Below are 21,023 nucleotides of genomic sequence, written 5' to 3' on the forward strand. Positions count from 1 at the left end.
CTTTTAAGAGTCTGTGTGAATGCTGTATCTGTAACAGAAGGATCTTTAGGTTTGAGTGTCTGGTTAATCCAGCTATCACTAGCTTGGGTCAAATTAATTGCTTACTGATGATATCCTTATTTGATGTAGGTCAGATTAATATAAAATTCCATTAAAACTATAGTTCCACAAAATTATCTTAAAACTGTAGTTTTGCTGTCATTGAAGTGGCAGCATTTGATTAGTTATTTATTTTTCAGTGACTTGTTAGAGACTCACGAAAAAGAGATTTGGGTATAGAGACAATGTTTTTTCCCACTCAGCACCTGGTCCTGAAAGTCTTCATGGGTTTGTGCATCCTTGTTAGCAATGCAGATTTGACAACTCGGTCCTAGTATGCTGTGCTGTTTTGGATGCATTGCCTCAAAAGAGGTTAAAAATTGATCTCTCTTCCTGTTAGCTGTGTGAATTATACAGAGCAGTGAAATGTATGAACCTGCGGGGGGCTTTCTGTGAGGAAAGGAAACAGATGAGAGGAAGAGCACATGGAAGATATTTGTTAGAGTTGCCATCTATATACTGTTGTTCTTCTGGCTAAAACTGCACTTTACATTTTATTATGGCCTGGGTCTTTAAAGTTGAATTTTATGAGGCATTTTCAGTACAATTGGGTCAGTCACCCAGTATTCATTCAATTACACACTGCAGCCTTGCTGCTGCCCCTTGACATCTGTACACAAAGCCCATCTTTTTTTTACATAACCTGATGAGCTCAGATGCCAATTGTGGGAGATGCTGAAAGTCACTGGGAGTGCCAAAGCATAAGAAAAGAAGTGGCTAAATAGTTCATTCTGTCTGGCATGCCCAGAGGCAAGCAGGGAGCTGATAATGGCATCATTACACCAGCAATACTTTGTGTTTTGCACATATATTGCTGTAGAAAAGGGAGGAATTTGAGACTCTGTGAGAAATGTCATTAAACACTCCTACATAGGTAGGCAGCTGCATTTCTGTTTGTTTCATTGCACAGTGCTGGGGTGGTAATGAGGTGACAGGCCTGGCTGGACTGTAGATAGGAAAGATGTGTGCTCATTGAAGCAGGGTATTAGGGACAGCAATGCAAATAGATGCCTTATTAATGTGGTTAAATGATACTCTGAATTCTGCCTCTGAGGCTGTTTCACTCCTGTGTGCAGCTGGGCAAGATGGTCCAACCAGCTTTTCTCTAAGTGATCAGTAGGTGTTTGCAATTCCAACTTCACATGCTTTGGGATTCATGCTCACGAAAATGCTGACTTTTGAAACTAGGGCTCAGTAAGTGCTGTGCTTGGAAAATAAGGGCAGGTTCTCAAAAGAAAACTGAAATGCATAGAAAAGAGAAATGCATAGGCAGCAGGAGCTGCGTGCATATTAAAAGAGGCACTCAGTCATAGTGTGCTTTCTGAATAACAGCAGCTTTTGTTTCTTCCACCTGTAAAATGAATACAAAACTATCTTGTCATGGAGGAGTATCACTGAAATAAATCCAGTGATGTCTCTGGTATGTTTGGATATTTCAATGCCTAACACTAGAGAAAAGCTCAGAAAGATATTGTTAGCTCTTATTTGGGAAAAATAGTAACAGTAGGTCATGAAAGAGAGTTTTTATAACACAGGCATGAGGAAAAATTGCGATGCTGCTAATGGGGAGTGCTGACTGTCACATACACGTAACTGAAGTGTTTGACAGAAAAGAAAATAGCGTGTGATAAAGTAATTGAACACTGTATAAAAAGTGTACACCTCCTAAGTCAGAGAGAGTATTAAAGTGGCAAAAATAACCTCTCTCCTAACCCCTGATGATTGATTTAACTTGGATTTTTGAAATTCATGTTAAAAATGCAAGTGGTGGATTTATTTACGAGAACCAAAGGCACAGGTTTACTTCTATTTGGTAATATAAAAGTAGGAAATCTACATGCTTATAATATGTGGAAGAAAACCTTGAATTTTGTTCATATAAGCATGGGTGATGCCTCAATTTCAGCCCACTGTTGTATCAACTTGGTACAAATATTTGGTAGGTTTTTATGGCTCAAAAGAAACTGAATACTGGTATTTCACATAAAATTACTGTGAGAACACATAAAATTACTGAGGTTGAACTTTTTCTGGTACAGTTGAAAACTGTGTTGTAAGAGGATAGTAAAGTGCCATTTCTTTGTGTCAGAAATGCCTTTGTGTTAGGTTTTTGGATAATAGTCTAGCAACCCGTCCTGGACATTGCCAGGAACTTCTAAGTTTGCTTTAGGCATTATGATTACACAAATAATCATAATTGTGTTTCAAAGGGTAAGTAAAACCAAATCTGTGTACTCATTAATAAAGAACTGTAAAGGTGATATTGGTTAGTCATTAGCAGCCCTGAAATGAAGCACAGTTTTTGTCTTGATATTGACTCTGTTGTGTTGGTATGAGTCATCTTAACACTTCATTTCCATATGAAAATGTGTCTTGTGTAGCAGGCCATATTGAGCAGAGGTTAACTTTTTTATTTAATTTATTCAATTTATTTTATTTGAATTTCTTTTAGCCTTCAGGAGAAGGAACAATTGTTCAACATGTCCATTAAAGAAACTACTGCCAAAGTAAGTACATGTTTTCAGTTCTTCAGAATATTTACAGAAGCAGATCATAGCATGCATATTGTCTTTGTTTTAGGAAGTCGGTTTTGTGGTGCTCCTTCTAAGAAGATTTTGCAGATGAATATTTTTTAGTATACACTGAAAAGCCCTCCCGAACTTTTTGTTTGAATAGGCCACATGGATTATAATTCTTCAGGAAGCAGATAGAGTAATCTCTTCTTTCTCAGCTTTTTTACCAGTGATCAGTGCTCTTGCTCAGGTGTCAATTCAGGAAGACACTCCTCAGCTTCATGGAATCATGGTCATAGCTGAATGTTTCAGCTCTTAAAATTCTTAATAAGAATCTCTTACTTTCTGTTTTTGTTGGTGTGAAGGGAAGAGCATAAATGAAGTACCTCTTTTCCCCACCATTTCACTAATAATTTATCTAGCAATCTAGTTTTCATATCCTTTAAAAATACAAAGAAAAGTGATATAGCATATTTAGCATAATTTTTGTTTCTAACTAGCAATGTTAATTCTTTTCCTTTATCTTTCTTATTTCATGGGCTCCTTTCAAGAAGTAGAACACTAAAATTTTATTTCAGAATGACCCAGCTGCTCCATGAATGCTTTAGAAAAAAAAAAAGATCCATTTACTCTAGCCAATTCACCTAGATCTATATGAAACAGGAAGTGAAAAATATTTCTGAGTTTTGATTAGTAATGAATTTATACTCTGAAATAAACTTATTTTTAACAGTTTTTCTGAAAGCAGTAATCTAAATCAGTAAAACTTTTATCCTTCATCATCTGTTTTTCCTTATCATCTTGACCAGTGCTTTCACTGTACACTGTTAAAAAGATAATTTGAAGACTGCATCTCACAACCACTCCTTCCTTCTCTTCCTCTTTATTTTGAGCTCATTTTCTCTATTCCTTGCTTATACCCACATCTTGGGAAAATTAATATAGACTATAACAATGATTCCCTCTGTATTTTTTAAATTACTATGAGCAAAGTATGAAGGAAATTATTGTAACTGACCTACAGCTCATCTGCTAAAATGAACGAGACATTCAGTAGCTCAAAGTGATGTTTCAAGTGTTGTTTCAAGCTATTTGCAAGCTAAAACACAAGGTATGGAATTTGCCTTTTCCCCAGAAAATGTCTCATGAAGTTTTATTTTATCACCATAGTATCTAGAGACTTTTTTAAAGCAGTTGAAGCATTAGGTAACAGTAGAGAAGTCTGTGAGGTAGAATGTCACAGCTTGGTTTTTTTTTTTTTTTTTTTTAATTTTCAATAGATAAAATACTATTTTAATTTTATTCCATTCCTGTGTGATGACTTTTATTTGTTATAGAAGATAAATAGGAAGCATGTAGTGAGACTTCTCCAAATAATTTCCTATTTAGTTTATTCATATAATCTCATCCTATTATTTTCATCTCAAAATAAATAGAGCTGGTCTTTTAAACCTTTTTATTGAATGGGGAAAACATTCCTTTGTCAAAGGTCTATCCTTTTCCCCTGTGCCACTGGCATTTCTATGGCCTTTTCTGCCTCATCTCTCTTGTTTTTAGCTGTGGCTGCAAAAGCTAAATTCTGCCTGCTAATGAAGGGAGTGCTGCCCCTTATTCACCACCTCACTTTAGAAATTAGTATCTGCTTTCAGTAATGGGAACATTGTGCTGTGTGGGAGACGAGGTAGACTGTTCCTTCCTTTAGGCAGTGTTACCAGAATTTGTTTATCTTTTACAATATGGGTGCTGTTTTAAAGAAATAGGAAGGTTGCTTAAAACTTCTTTTCTCTTGAGGTGATTGGAGAGTCAATTCCAATGCTTTATTTGCTGTCCTTGTCCCTGTTTTTGCTGCTTTAGATTAACATCATAAGCTGGAAAGATGGAAGAGGATGACAATGGGCAAACTTGCCTTTGTTATTTTGCTGGTTTTCATCTTGATTCCGCATATCTTTTCTAACCAGCTTCCTACTGGCTGCAGATAGACTGCTTTTTTGAGTAACATTTCAGTCTGAATGCAGATTTTTAAGGTATATTCCTAAACGAAAACCTTTAAAAAATAATCCGCTTTAAAAAAACCTCAAGAACCATTGAAGAGGGTTTAAAAATAAATACAGTAATACTTGTCTGCAAAAACACTGCTGAAACTGAAAGAGAGTTTTTTTAGACTTCAAGCTTGTTGGTCTGTGGGCTGGTAACTGAGAACAGGGAAAGGGCATTGCTGGGGCCACAGGCTCCTGCAGTAAGGCTGGTTAGAGAAGGATGGTGTTTACTGGAAGCCCAGGACGCTGGCTCTGTGAATGTTCACCATTTTTGTTAGCTAAGAAATAACCTTTCCTTAGTGGCTGAATAAGCTACTGTAATGAATAATAGGATCTGTTATGAAGATACAATAATTATAAAAAATGAAAAGAATTGGAGCTTATAGAGTAGACCTGAGGTAAGGCAGAAGCAGTCCCATTAGTTCAGGGGATGTTACTTTGTCTTTCCCGCTTGCTCATTTTGTTTTGTTGAACTATGCCATATGATAGGTCTGAAGATTAATGTTGTTCATTTATCTACAGAATACATGTGACATAGATACAAGCAGAGGCCCAGCAACCTACTTATCTCATGTTCCAGAAGAATCATCTCCGAGTTCGAGGGGCTGCCTTTCTGCCTCTGGTCGCTGCATTTTGGTCCATTAATAAAGAGTGCCAGCAAGCTTTGTTCTGACAGTAGGGCTTACAAAGTGGACAGTTCTCACTAGAAACTGATTAAACATCCCACCTTATTTTGCATAATTGCCAAACAGCTGTCTAGTGATAATGACTTTAACTTATTACCAGCATGGGATATATTCATGCAGTTTTCCTGGAGCTGAAAGATTCCTCATCTAATTGCAATTCACTGAGCCATTCAATTCCCCTAAAGAGAGAGTACTGCTTGGAAAGAAGTCATTAAAAACTTTCAGATTTATTTTGGAGATGGGAGACAGAAATGGCCTTTGGGTTTTTTAGGCACGTTTATTCACCTCTGACAGGTTTGGGGTTTTAAAAACATTTAAACTGAATTAACTGGTGAGTTGGTTAGAAGGGGGTGCTGAAACAAATTGAAATATCTGGGAATTAAAAAATTATAGTAGGTGCAGAAGCCATATGTGTTTTTAAATTAATAGGATGATTCTGAAGTCTTTACAAGTAACAGTTACTGCTTGGAGGATATTTCTGTTGATTCAAGAAAAAAATTGGCCCATTTATAGTTAACAGATAATCTCAGTAAAACAAGAGGGTATTATTAATTTAAAAGGATTAAAAGCTAGTGTTATGTATGCATTATTATCATTTAATTGTACAAACAGATAAACCATTAGAACTATAAAGTTTTGCTCTTTAAAAAGTGAAGTGATAACTGTGCCTCTCTTAGTAAGCACGGCGCTTGTTTTTGAGGAAGGAAGAGTAAAAGTGAAGAAAGGCAAGGAAACACCTCTCTGGAGATTTTCTTTCACATGGCACCATTTCAGAACTGGCCTGGGCCTATCTTGGCTATTGCTTTAGTTTTGTTTCCAATGAATGCAATGTTTTCTTAAGTGACAGCTACTATTTTAAGAAAATGTTTGGCATCTGCCTCCAGAACAAGGGATTTGCCTTAGTTCACTGAAGGGTTTTTGTTTGTTCATTTTGCTTTCCTTCCAAAATGATGCAATATGGAGTAAACCCCAATATTTTTGAATACGTGGAATTTGTCTAAATTTTGCTTATTGCATAAGCTCCTTCTGAGGTGGCAATGTACACTGAAATGTAAAGTACAGAAACAGCTGAATTTCCTTTATATTTTTCCTCTATTTTTTCTCTCTCCATGTTTTCAATACCAAACTGTATTGATTGTTGAAGGACCTTCAGTTAAAAAGATAAAGAGAACAAGGGAAAGTCAGAAACCTGAACCCTAGTCATGCGTGTGTCCTGATGTGAAACAAAGTACAGTATCAAGCTGATATAGCCTTGTTTGTTGCCTGTCTGAAAAATAAGGCTGCCTTTCCTTTTTTCAGTTAAAATGCAGAGCACAGTATATATTGTATAAAAATCAGTGCACATTGTATGTTATGGAGTTTTAATCTCCAAATACTGGTTTACTTATGCTCCACTATGGGCATGATTATTAATGCTGAAATTGTGCAGAATTTGTGAGGTGGCCATTCTCCTGTGTGCAGCCTCAGTAGGTAGTAGTGAAACATGTCCTCTCTCATGCAGGGAGCTAATGCTAATACCATTCCCTGTTTTAATAATAGAATGTGCAGCACACCCTGGACATTTTGATTCAATGTTGGGTGTTTCTGTAAAGACATCACTTTTTATTAAGCTTTTTTACCTTGCTGCAGGATGTTATGTCATGTCTGTTAGCCAAGAACATTTGAAGCCCCATTTCAACTGCCTTATACTTTTACATGAATGAATTCTATATCATGGCTGTCTGCCTCAATTTAGGTTTGCACGAGTCAGAAACTCTGCAGTACTTTGAGGAGGAAAGTGAGTGATATTGAGACTCAACTACCAGCTCTACTTGAAGCCAAAATGCTGGCTGTTTCAGGTAAGTTTTAAGTGATGAGAAGGATTAACAGTGTTAATGAATGTATTAGAGTGGTTATCGACCTCTTCATAACAGACTTGTTAGGGAAAGTTGTTCATGTGCTTGAGTGGATCCCTTGAAGTCTTGACCAGCCTGGCAGAACTAAACAATGGCTATGCCATGCCCTGTGTAAGGTACTTCAGGTCCCTCTCCACAGTTTGGAACTACTGGAAAAGCTGATGCTGTGAGGTGGACCATTAACATGCAAAACACATGGCATTTTTCCATAGGTGAAATTGATGTGTAATCATCAGTAACTGTTCCAGGACTCCTCAAGTTACGTTCTTAGAGCTCTCTAGCTAAGTTGTAAATGTATAGCTAAGGTATCATAACTACAACTCTGGCTTTAAATGACACTTTAGAATGGAATACAATAATTGGCAGCTTCTGCTGTTCAGATCATTAAACAACTAATGTTGGCAGCAAAAGAGCACTTTCATCCTTGGAGCACTCATGCATATTATTTGCAACCAGTAAAACACTGAAATGTGATTACAGAGTGTGGTACATAACAGCCTTACATGCCACTTGCTTGGAATTGCTGCGCTGTTCACCAAGGGAAAAAGGCAGATCACAGCCCTTTCTTCTAAGTTGGAAGAGGTGGCTTTTCTAATTCAGCAAATGTTTCAGTAGGGCTGTCTCTGCTAACCACCTTCCTCAGAGGGGAAGCTGAGTAGAAGGAAATATGGACTCAAGCACAAGGAGTTTTCCAGTGTTACACCAAGTAAAGAAAGGGTAAAGGGTTTTTGATGCATGTCAAGATGAGGTGTAGCTCTCCATATGTGATTTATCTTTTCAATTATATACAAGAATCTATATTGCACACACATATTACTTTAAAATGAAACCTTGGGCACTGTCACATGTTTTGTTTGCCAGAAGTGGATATGTCAGGCTTGAGCAAAGTCTTAAGGGAAACTAAAGCCCAGATCCTGTATTGGTGCTGAGCATGCTCAGTTTCCTTTCTTCTCATAATACCTTTTTAAAATGGAAATCCTCTTAATTTTTCTCTCAACCTGTAAGAGGTAAACCAGGCAATCATCCTTCTCTACCCTTAGACTGTTTAAATGTAGGTGACTTTCTGACTTTCAGAAAAGGGGTTTTATGGCTTGGGAACAAAACAGCCTATAAACTGGACATGCAGTAGGAACTACAGACTACATGTAGGAAGCAGTTGGCCAGAAAAGCTGTATCTCAGTCTGACACTTGGAGAGAGTGAATGACAGCTTAAGGATCATTTCCAAAACATTCATAACAGCATTTTATACTTGTTAGCTTTTAAAAGAGGTTGGTTGTTTCAGGAATGAATTCCAAAGTCAATTTAATGCTTCTCTTTCTATAAACTGTTTTTTACAATTGTTTGACTGCCTTTGGATGCTTTTTAAGAAGTATCAGTGCAATTTCTTTGTACTTATAAAAGGACTGTTTCTTTTTTTTACTTTTACTTCAGTGAATTTTAATGGCTCTGGTACAATCCTAATTTGTTATTAAGGCAAAATTCTGCCTGGCATGGTTAAAAATCAAGGACGAAAGGTAATTTGGTGACAGTGGATACTGTAATTTCTTAACCTCATTGTAAGATACATTTAGTCAATGTAGTGGCACTTGTTTATGTAAAATTTGGAGTTGTATACAAAGGACAAGGGGAGATACAAAAATAAAAAGAAAATTATTTCTCTGAAGACCTGAAAATAAAAAAGAAAAAAAAAAAAATCTGAAAGCACCAGAACTAATCTTAGAGCATGAGGTGGATAAAATCAGAAAAGCCAAGGTACAGAGTGAGTTGCAGCTAGCTAGCAGAGAAGTAAATCAGGAAGAAAAGATTTGATAAATGCAGAAGAAGAGGAAGGAAGAGATAAAAATATGTTATGTTGTTATCTTTTGGGTTTTTTTTTAACTTTATAAGGCAAAACCAGTAAATAGTGGATAATGGAGAAGGCTAAATTGCTTTAGTTTCTGTGTATTCCTGTGTTAGGCGTAAATGAATGACACCTATTAAGGAAGATATAGTTAAGAAGCAGGTCTAAATACTGGCTAAGATTTCAGCAAGGTACTTTGTGCATATTCCCTGATCTCTCAGCCAATAATGTTAATGAACAGCCTGGATATACCCAATTGTTAGGAGTTAAAAGAATATTGACTTGGGTAATATGCACAGTCTTGGAACAGCATGAACTTCAGAAAGAATTATAGTGTGCATATATGAATATACAGTAATAATAAAGTTTAGTGGCCATATTTCCAGGTTTTCATTAGTCTGGGAACATCAGGAAGGGTTAAATGTCTGTTACTTCTACTTCTTATGTAGCAGATAATTCATTCAGACAGTTTCTTCATTGGAATTCTGATGGATACTGAGAACAACTGTTTTTCTCTACACAGATGTCATATAATCTTTGATTAAAGTAGCATTTTTCTTGAGGAAGCAGTAAGAGTTAAGTGACTTTGGAACAACGTCAAAGCAAAAAGATGACTTTATCCTAAAAGTTAGATGAGCTAAAGAATAGTGTTATTAAGTGAAAATTAGCTTTCAGAACTTATATGTGGTGGCTTCATGATGTGATGACTTGGAAAGCATGATATATACCTCAGCCTTTAACGGCTGTCTTGACAGCTTCAGACAACATTCATTTGCTACATGGACTGTACTTTCTAATACAGATACATTGATTTAAAATATTGATGTATTTTCACCAAAAATATAAGAATATAGTTGATATTATTTTTGGAGGAAAATACCATGATAAATGCAATGCAAGCATAAGTTCTAATAGTCTTATCAATGCAATACCGTGGAATTTAAGGCTATATGATAAATGATACTGTAAAGACATAAGAGACAATACTATGCATATAAATGTCTCTCCTATTGTTTCATCCTGGAGAGAAGTATAAAATTAAATTTGCAGGAGAAAAAAAGAAAGTTTGTGAATATTTGGATTATTGAAGGCCATAAACTAAATAAAATTAAATTCCAGTGAGTTTTCTTATGGGAAAAAGAAAAGAAGCCCATGCTTACATGTTCAAGAGGTATTTCTATCAACAGGTACAATTCAGAATCTTTATATCAACATATCAACACCTTACTTACATCTTATTGGCCTGTTGGGAAGAATAACTAATAGTTAATGCTCTGGAGATGCTCGTCCAGAATTTTCCTCCAAAGATAATTAGAAGGATCCTATATTGTTCCAGTTATTAAGTCAGTAGCTTTAGGTAATTATAGGTAACAAGTACTCCTGATGTCATGAAATGTTACTGTTGATATGCACATTTGTAAATTTTCCTTAATGAATTATTATAGTTTAGCATCTAGTAGGTCTTTCTTAATTAAGAAAAAAACACTTTAATGTATGTGCTTAGAAACCTGCATGTGATTTTTCTAACAGCTGCTTCTTACAGTGGCTCTTAACATGCTCATAAAATTTTGTAATCAGTTATAGGGAGAACGTGACAGTACGTGATACTCTGTTCTTTCTTTCAGTATCGTGTTACTATTTAGCAAAAAACTTTCCTAGGGAATAAATTTTAGATTACATAATTTGAAGCTGGTAAGATTAATAAAATAAGATGATGTTTAAGCAAGTGTAAACATAACTGTAGAAATACTGTTGAAATTTATTTTCATGCTTTGAGCTGTTTTATACAAGAGGAAATAATAAGAAATGGTGTGTTTCTGTTGTTTCCTTAGTGAGAAAATAATTTGGGAATAGGAGGGAAGATGCAAACTAAAATTAATTTTTAGTCCTGTTTCATCTCTTTCCTATATTTGAATAAAAGAAGTTTATGGAGGTACATTTTACAAGGTTTTCATAGACTCTTTGAGAACATTTTTTTTCTCTCGAGAATGCATATTATTATGCGACTAGATAGCTGGAAAGTGAATTAATGGGAAGCTAAGGAGGCATGCATGAAATACTCTGTTTATTATGTAGTTATCCATGAACTGCTTGTTGTTAACTTTCTGTTTTTGAAAACACAGATTAGGTCCAAACAGAAGTTAGAGTGAGGTGACTTGAAGTCTGAAAATCTTTAAATTGTCTATACTAGTAAGAGACCATGTGTCATGGGCCTATAAATATCATTACCTGTATTTCATTAAGTACTGGCAAGTGGGAGCTGCTTGGAAATGATGTTGTGGAATGATTTCCACCAGTGCAATAAGGTTTTTTTCCTTATGTCAATGTAAAAGCATAGTTTTATAAATAACATGACATAAATACAAGATAGCATATTTCACAAAGCTGAATTTTAGGGCTCTTGCCTCTTTGGCTGCTGTTTGATGCTCATTTTGGGCAAATCCTGCATGGATCCAGCTGTAAGAAAAAGGTCCCCCCAGCTTTCCAGATTTGGTGCTAAGTATTCCTGTTGGGAATGAGTATGTTAGAGAGGAGACAGAGCCATCAGGCTGGAAGATGCCAGTACAGGCAGAAGGGCATTTTCAGCCATCCATCAGTGGTTTGTGTTAATGTGGATGCCTTGTTTTCATGCTCCTGCTGTAGTCTGTCATTTTATTCAGAAATACAAGTGGACACAGAGTTCTTGGTATGATGCCGAGTTCTTCCCCAGATGTGCTGCATACAGCTCTTAATTTGTCTTTCACTGGAAGGGAGTGGTGTTCCTGGTTTCTTCAGCTTTTCTGTTTCTGAGAATTGAGGTAGTTGTGGAGGTAATGTTTGCAGAACTTGCTTAGCCTTAGAGGCAAAAATAGCAATGCTTCTTTGTGCCTTCTCATGAAGGTCCAGTTTTGTGATGAATTGGAGTCCTATAGAGGGCTGCATCTTTTCAGGTGACATAGCTGGTTCCACAGTTTCCTATCCCTGATTCCAGCAGCAGCCTGGGTTGATGGATCAGAGGCATATTGAGATTAATTCTACCTCATGAATGCAGTGCCTGGTTCCAGCATTCAATGCTGTGTATGGTCATGTCTTCCCACAACACTCACTTTATACCATGCAATAAAATTTGCCACCATGTGTTGGTGCAAGCAGTGTACTTTTTGGCATGCCTGTTAACTCATTTGAAAAATAATGCTAGTGAGTCCCCCAAACCAACTCCCAAATGGTCCCTCAGACTTCAGACAGCTCTGTGTTGTGGTTTGTCCCCAGCCAGAAGTGATGCTTGCCAGCCACAGACCAGTGCCAGCCCATTTCCAGGCAGCTATTGGTCCCTCCCAGCCAACTCCACCCAGTTTATTTGCTGAGTATGATGTTCTATAGTATGGAATGTCCCTTTGTCCAGTTTGGAGCAGCTGTCCTGGCTGTGCTTCCTCCCAGCTTCTGGTGTACTTGCTTGTGGAGCATGGAAAATTGACATGTCCTTGATTTTAGGCTAAGAACCACTTAAGAACAACTAAAAACATCGATGTGTTATCATTATTCTCTGCCTAAATCAAAAACACAGCACTGTACCAGCCACTAAGGAGAAAATTAACTCTATCCCAGCTGAAAACCAGGACATTATGTTTTTTGTCTTTTTAATCTTATTTTCAAGTCAGACTGCTGGATGTTACTGGCTTTCAGTACTTTTCAGAACTTCAGGGGTAATTCATTGTAGCTGAAGTTCCAGCATGACATGTGACCAGACAGCAGAAAAGCTTTTCTTCTGTTGGAGAAGTCAGTCATGAAACTTACTCTCTTTCACTCCTCTTACCTAAGCAGCGATCCCTGGAGCAGGAGAGAAGGTCAAGTTATCTCTTTGGCAGCTTCTTTTCTGTGGTTTTCTGCTCAAAGGAGACATGTTGGATGTGAAGGGAAGGTGCTATCACCCTGTAGAAAGGCTGTTCTGTGGTCTGGAGTTCATGAGAGAAAACACTTGTGGAAGGGGACAGTGATGTCTCTCTCTCCTTTGTTACTACTGATTTGAAATGTTATTACTTGGGGTTTATTTATTTGGGCTCCTTGCTGCCCCCCTCCTTTATTTTTATTTTTATTTTTATTTTTTTAATTATTCCTGAGTTGTTCCATGGTGACTGATTCAGTCCAGGTACAAGAGACACTCTGTGACTGAGAATTGCTCCTCCAAATATATATCTGTGGGGTCTCTCACCTTCTTCTAGCTGACATTTACCTTTCAGAATCATATCAATCATGTAGTTGTGTTAGCTTCATAAAAGCATTGACATGTGTTATTGCTTAAAAACAATAATTGCAATTCAAATATGCTGGATTTCTGTAAAATGTTTCAGGAGATGGTAGACTGTCCCTCATTTGCAGTTTATTTTTTCAGAGGTGCAAATACACTGGCAGTCCTTCCAGAATCTTACATTTCTGTCATGTCTTTAGCTTTTTCCCTTTCCTTTGTGTGTAGGTGAATGATATTTATTTCCTTCAATTTCTTTTGTGGTGTTGAAATCACTTTGTATCCTCATTAATCACAGGGTGGAAGATTTTCAGCCTTGAATTCCAGTACCATTGATAAATACTATGGTGGCAAATGCCTTAAGCTAAAATGCAAATTTTCACTTATGAATTATTAAAGGTAGTGCTGTAAGTATATGAAGAATTAATTTATAGATAATGATAAAGAATGACCAGTCTATTCCTTGTTACATTTAGGCTAGTGTCAAATATGCTTTATTATTAATGAAAAAAAATTACTCCTTTGTTTGTACTACAATGAATATATTTTCAGTGGGACTTAGACTTCTGTCTCTGCTTCAAGTATAAATAATGGTAACTCTGAATGTATATAACTTCTGCCATAAATTTGAGAAAAAGTGTGACTAAAAATTTTTTGGACCCTTTGTCTTATATTTTGAAAGGAGAAATATTTAATAAAGTTTAATTAATAACATATTTCTTGTTTTTTTGGTAAAATTGCACAGATGTCAAGCCGTATTTTTAATTAATTTGTTGCTGACAAATGGTATCAAAATGATGATATTTTAGTTCAAGACTACTAAATGGACAACAATCTGCCCAATACAGTAAAATCTGACAATGAGGTGTTATAATGGGCATGAGTTTGTGGCATGTAACTAAATCTAAAAAAATGTATTTGATGTGCAGAGTACTATTTAGCTGTAACCATACCAGTAGAATTTTAAAAATAGGAGAAATATACTAATGTTTACACTAAGTAAAAACAATTCTATAGCTACTTTCTACCTGGAGATTTTTAGAAGTATTTGCTATTTTTCCTCTGTGTATCGTTGTTCTTGATTTGGCTGATATTTTTGGCATTCACATCAAGCTGCTGGAGCTTACCTGATTGTCACTTTCTGTAGAGGATGAAGGATGCATGGGAGGAGAGAGCCCCAGAGGGTAAGATTAAGGAGGAAGATTTAACTTTTTTGTTGCTGTCTTTTGAGATAATGGTAATGTGCAGTCCCACAAAGTGAAGTGTACATACTCAGTTCCTTATGACAGTGCACTGCAAACATTTTACCTGTTCAGAGCACTGGGTACTGCAAGTTTGCTGCCCCAGTTTTCACCCAGTGTGTTTATATGGACATGGATGCAGTGGCTAAAATAGAATTGTACATCTGTAGCAACCATCACTGTGAGACAGGAGGAAAGATGGGAAAAGTGGCATCTTGCTCTTCAGTCACCTTCACAGAATCTCTGCCCCATGTCCTGGTTTAGATCAGAGTCTCAGCTTTGGTCTTAGGCTATTAATTCCTTAGCTTTGTTTTCTCTGTACATATTTTCTGAGCGAACAGTCCTATTGGCTGTGTGATTTTTGAGTTTCCTGGGAAGAGTTAGAATGACTTGGCTACTATCAGCCAACCAGAGCTCTCTCGCTGGTATGGCTGTGTAAAACATAGCTCCAAGTGGTTGAACAAAGTAACAGTTAATGTGTTCACTTAGGCAAATTAATTATTAAATTATCAAAAAGAGGAATTTTAATATTTTGAGAGGAACAGCAGAATAAAATATCTTGACATACATTTTCAGAATGTTTGTATGACATCCAATGTGACATCTCAACAACAAAAACAACAGACCACAACAAAACAACAACAAAAAGCCAGCCCAGGAGGGCATGTTTTTCAATGCTGGCAGCTATGGATTATATATTAATTTTTAATCAACCTTCTTATGGCATGTAGAAAGCAGTTACTTTCATTACTGGGACTGAGGTCAGACTCACTGATAATGGTACTTGTGATGCCGCAGTTTTTTTATGCTCTTCTGAATTTCCATTGCAGACTTACAGACATTTTTGCTGTCATGGGAAACTGTAGCAGATAAGGTGTCTTTTGCTTTTGGGTTTGTATCTGGTGCTGTTTCCTTATGGCATCAGTTTCAACATAAACTTCTCCTCTGAGAATTCAGATCCATTCAGTATATATAAAACTTTCATATGCAATATCATACCTTTTTCCTTGCTGTCCCCTGAAATGTAACAGCAGGCACCAGATTCTAATGAAGATTTTCTCACCTTCATGTTTTATTAAGGCTCCTATGCTCTGATGCTTTGGATAAGTTCAGGTGAATAAAGGTGGACTCAAGTCTTGTTACCTTAGAAGCATCTGAATATTTGCCATTTTTTCCAGTGATTTTGTCTTGCTTATTTTGCGGCTTTGTTTTACCCATTTGGAAACATGACAAATTAGGGTAATAAAATTTGTGCTGTTTCCCAGTAAAGCTCTGGTAAGCCATGTGATCCTACAATTTGTAAAGCCTGTTTATAGTTATTTAATTGTAATTGTAAGACAGAAGAGGCAAATAGGGCTTTAAATGGGAATTAGAAATGAAGGACTTTCGGCCTGTTAAAAAGAAACAAGAAAATGTCACCTTTAAATGAGGAAGAGGTTGAATGAAACTATCATAGCCTTGAGACTAAAGAAACCACCAAAAAACCAAATGCAAAGCAAGACTATCATGCTTAGTAATGCTCAGTCTTCAAACCTGACTTATTTGATAAAGTATTTTCCAAAATTTTGGTAAGTGCAAGCCTCCCTTTGTCACAGCTGCCCTCATACAGCCACTTGAGTTTGCAACAGCGCCTTTGCTCCAGGAGAATGGCTGTAGGTGTTTGGTGGAGGTGCTCCTGTTAGCTCTGGCGTTCTGGAGGAATGGAGCCTCTCCTGGCAGCTGCTGGTGGTGGTTTGCCATCTTCTGACCAGTGTAAACACTTGCATCCTGTTATTGCTTCCTTGTCTTGAAGAAACTGAACAGCAGCCAACCCTTTTAAAGCTTTATGACCAACACTTTGACTCCAGGTCAAAAAGATGTAATGCCACAATTCAGGATATTCTGATGTGATTTGATTGTTTGGATTGTATGTTAATATATGAAAATACACTTTTCAGTTGATCTGTTGTGTCTTGTGTCTAAGCAACAGTGTATATTGTGTAAACAAAAACCTCTTACATCTGAATTATGCTGGAGGTATTTTAAAGTGATTTTAGGAGTCTGAAATCATTACACATACTTCAGAAGTTGATGAGACATTCTTGTGACTGGATTTGTTTTATGTTAGTATTTGCTTCAAGGCTGAATCTTATAAATGCCTTTACTTACTGAATACCTTTACTTATTAGATCATATCACCAAATATTTGCTAATTTAGGATGATATCACAGCTTAAGTCTTGCTGAAGATCTTCTATCATGCTAAAGATCTTTTTTTATTGGGCAATTGTATATGGATATTATTTTTATCAAGAATTCTTTAGGTTGAAGTGTGGTGGTGGTGGTTTGTTTTTTTGTGTGTATTTTTTGGTTTATTTCTTTTCCCCCCAGTCAAGTATCTCAATCATTAAAATGTAAATGTAGCATTGTTACTCTACTGCTATTTAATTTAATGACTGAGTATCTCACTGTCCTTTTCTATTTATTACAAAAGACTTCTTTGCAAAGTAAGGAAACATTCCTCTCCAGCTGCTTATAAAAATGGGTTTCAGAACAGTTAAATAGATAAATGTTACTAGGCTATACTCTAAACCACTTGGGAGTTGAACTTTCTACCCTGAATCCCTGTCCAAAGGAAGCAGACATTTTTAAAAGCTCTGGAACAATGTGAGCTGGTGCTGCCAAGGCGTTCTGCCTGTCTGTGACATTTCATGCTTCAGGGAGAGCCAGAAGCAGAGGATTGTGACTTCTGAATGTGTTCTGTGAGAAGAACATCTCCCCATGGTCTTTGCTTGAGGTGCAGGCTGTTTAAGAAATGCAATGTGTCATTTATAAACAAACCAGCACAGGGCTGCTTTATTCAGAGAGGAAATACTTCTGGGTCCAACTGGTTGATGGCCTCTATTTCAAATATTCTGTGCATTGAGGGGTCCTCCAAAAGAAGAAAATGGTCTGGTAGATCACACTGCAGCAATCATTGAATTACAGTATGACATTATTTGAAATGCAAACCCTTAGAAACAGGTTCCTGAAAAAATATAAATTCTATCATTAATTAAAGTAAATACCATTTCTGTTTGTGTCAGGTTAAATCAGCTACAATTATTATTCTTGTAATATTAATTATATGGATGCTTGTAAAGCAGTTTTTCTTTTTTTTTCCCCTTTCAGTTGATATTGGGAAGTATAATTGCCTAATTTCCCAGAATTTCTATGTAAGCTACCGATGTTGTGTCTGCTTCATTGTCTTTTTCTTCTTTCTTCCCCTGTCCCCACAAAACACGCAGGAAGTAATTTTGGCACTGCGAAGGATCTTGCAGAAGAAATAAGGTCATTAACATCCGAGAAAGAGGGACTGGAAGGAATTCTCAATGAACTGATGGTTCTGAGTGCCAGAAATACGCGAAAATTAGAGAGAATTAAAGATGATTACACCAGACTGAAACAAGAACTTGAACAAGGAGAGACTGCCTTTGGTGAGTAGTTTACAGATTTTTACAGCTTTTTGCTCAGACCTGAGGTGTAGGGACCAGGGGTTCCAGGACGGTTTGGATGAATGGAGACGAGAGATCTCTGCAGGCTTCTCTTAGGATATCAGGTTTATTATGGAAGGTGAAAGGTCTTGCTTGGAGCTGCCAGATGCAGCACGTGGCAAAGCTTGAGGGGATGGGGGGGGGAGAGACAAGGGGTAGAGAGGATGCTCTAGGAGAGGGTGGAAGTTCCAAGAGGGCGTCTGCCCCCTCAGAGACCCCTTATCAGGGGGCTTCAAGGTGGGCTGGAACAAGACTTGGGCCAATGGGGTCACAGACGCCTGATGCTTCAGGTTACAGGTGTGGGATGAACCATACATTTTGGGGGTTGAAATAGAACAGTCCATTTGACTTTTGGAACTATCTGTAGGTAAGGGTATTGTCCAGTCAGTAGGGGGGATTGTTTTCATCCTGGCTGTACTATTGTGAATCTTTTGCCAGGCAATTATATTTATTCATCCTTCCCAACACTGAGGTATGCTGGGTTTGATGAATCATTCTGCATTTCACAGAACATACTAATTGTTCTGAGGAGAGTCTGTCAATGACCTAGAGAAGCAGTGTGTTCAATATCCTCCCATCCTCCCCCTGGAGTTCAGGGAGGCCATGAGGAACAGGGGATACCCCAGCAATATACAACTTTTTGAAATCTGTCTTAGCCCAGTTCTCAAAACCTTTCTTTCTAAGCCCATTTTTATTACAGTGATGATGGCACTGTTCTTGTTCCCATACAGAGGGACACGTAGTCTTTATACAGAAGCAGTAGATGTATCTGGCTGTGACAATAGGAACATGTTTAGTATATAAAACTAAATGCTCAGTACATACATACGTAGCACATTTGATGATGGGTCTGAATATATGAGGTGCAAGAGATTCCTGATTCTGAAAGCAAGAGTTCTCATAGTAAATGTGTGTTTAAGGGGGAGTTTAAACAAGTTGCCAAGTGCTGTTCTCACACAACTGTGAGCAGTGTGCTTGGGTTGTAGTGTCATGGTGGAACTGGGGAGGTTGCCTGCGATTACTGGGAAAGCTACTGACAAATTATCAAATGGCAAAGTCATTCCTAGACTTGACCTTCTTGCCTGCTGTGCTCAATCCTGACACTGAAGCAGATAAAATGGCCCTGCTGCTTGCTTAAGTGAAAAGGCTCAGTAATATTGGATTGACTACAAATGTACAGTTACTATAATTATTTCCAAACTAAATACAATACTGAGAGCTACTTTAAAGATTTAGGATTTTGAAATGTCTTTCCTTTTTCAGGATCTTATGAGAGTAGGTTGGGTGAAGATAGGAAGGCGTCTCTGTTTTAGAAGCATATGAAATTTCTTCATAGGCAGATGGATAAGCAGAGCTAGCTTAGAAGCAAAAAGATTTGTAGGCAGCTGGATACATCTAAGACAATGTTTTAAAAATGCAAGGAATAATGTATACATACACACACACACTTCTAGACAAGAACTTGCTTTTTTAGAATCTAGATAAAATTTTAGAAAATGATTCCTCAAATGTAGTGCATTGTGATACAAACCCAGAAATGCACATCAGGCAATGCTTCTTTCCTTGGATTTTCAAGAGAGTTGAAAAGGATTCTGACCTTCTAATCAGCCCATTTTGTTTCTCTTTAATTTTAGGACAATTAAACTTCCTATAATATGCATGTACATTCTCATTGGTGTTTTAATTTAGCAGGGTTTTAAATTAAGCCTGTGCAATATGCTTGCTGAAGCAACAGAAATATTATAAGTTCATGAACTCTTTTTTCCCTTTTGCATTTATACAGCTGAAAGGAGATCCCTTCTTTACCTGACCTCTAGTGTCTCATAATTTGTGACATATACTGGGTGTTTACTCTGTAGATTTTCTTTTAATTTCCTGTGATTCTGTAAGCATAAGGAGAAATTTATTCACAAAATATAACACAATATTTATTACTGTGTTAAAATAAAATGCTGTCAAGCAGATACTAGTCTGAGATACATAAATTGAAACCTGACATCTTCCCTTTCCATCATCCCTGACCTCTTTACATGTGATCAATCCTACTTTCACCTTTAAAAAATGAAAATTTTTGAGAACACTGACATGAGTTTGATACCAACACATTTATCTGAATGTAAGCCTTCAGATACTCTCTGGAAAACAGTATGCAGATGGTGTCTTGAGGAAAAGAGGCCACCTTTGCAGAGCAGTATTATTTTGCACAGTGCTTCTATGTTTAGAGAATAAAGCAAAAAGAATTGGAATACAATTTTGTTGCCATTTGTTTTTTGCAGTTGTTTGAAAGAACTGGAGATAATTGTGTTGGCTTTGTCTGCACTATGAAAGGTGTGATTTGAGTTGGGGTAGCTGACCTGACTTACTTCACAGCCTTAGGCCTGGTGTTTCATTTATGCCAATAAAATCTGTGTTGCTGCAGAGAAAGGCAGTTCTGCCTTTTCTTCTGTGTTCCTGCCCAACATGTGCACTACGTTAGGGTTAGGTCCTATACATGTCTATTTCTATGTCATCTGGCACTTGAATTGTTGTTTGTGCCTGTGAGCTTCTTGAAAACTTTGATTTTTTTTTTTCTTTTACTGAAATAATATTCTTTTCTATGGAAAATATTAGACAAAAAAAAATTTAAATGCTAAAATGTGTGTATGTTTGTCTTTATCTTGTATATAAATTGGTCACCTATTTTTTATTTCATTAATAATTGTTGATTTCTCACAGTAATGCAGATATAAGAAAGCAGACGTCAAGGGAAGAGACTTAATCACACAATAATCAGAGCTGGAATTTTAAATAGGACACATCATTAGCATGTTAATGAATTTTCTCACTCTGTGCCAGCTGCCCAAATATAAAAGATATTGCAGATGTAGTGCAAAAATCAGGCTTGGCTTACTGCTCTGAGAGCTGTCAGTGCTTTCTATGAAGGAAATTTGACAAAAAAATCCTTTCGTATTTTTAGAGATGCTAAAAAATATGCTTTTC

The 21,023-nt window shown here is 36.9% G+C and overlaps 1 protein-coding gene across 4 annotated transcripts in view; it reads left to right on the forward strand.

Moving 5' to 3' along the window:
• Nucleotides 1–21,023, forward strand: part of DISC1 (DISC1 scaffold protein) — a 191,135-nt gene that overhangs the window by 73,963 nt on the left and 96,149 nt on the right. For all 4 annotated transcript variants that reach the window (XM_077782108.1, XM_077782110.1, XM_077782111.1 and 1 more), the window contains exons 7-9: nt 2,552–2,606; nt 7,070–7,172; nt 17,799–17,987. In XM_077782108.1, coding sequence (XP_077638234.1) covers nt 2,552–2,606; nt 7,070–7,172; nt 17,799–17,987 — 347 coding nt within the window. The remainder of the gene's footprint in view (nt 1–2,551; nt 2,607–7,069; nt 7,173–17,798; nt 17,988–21,023) is intronic.

This window comes from Lonchura striata, chromosome 3, assembly GCF_046129695.1.
Source record: "Lonchura striata isolate bLonStr1 chromosome 3, bLonStr1.mat, whole genome shotgun sequence".
Taxonomy (NCBI): domain Eukaryota; kingdom Metazoa; phylum Chordata; class Aves; order Passeriformes; family Estrildidae; genus Lonchura; species Lonchura striata.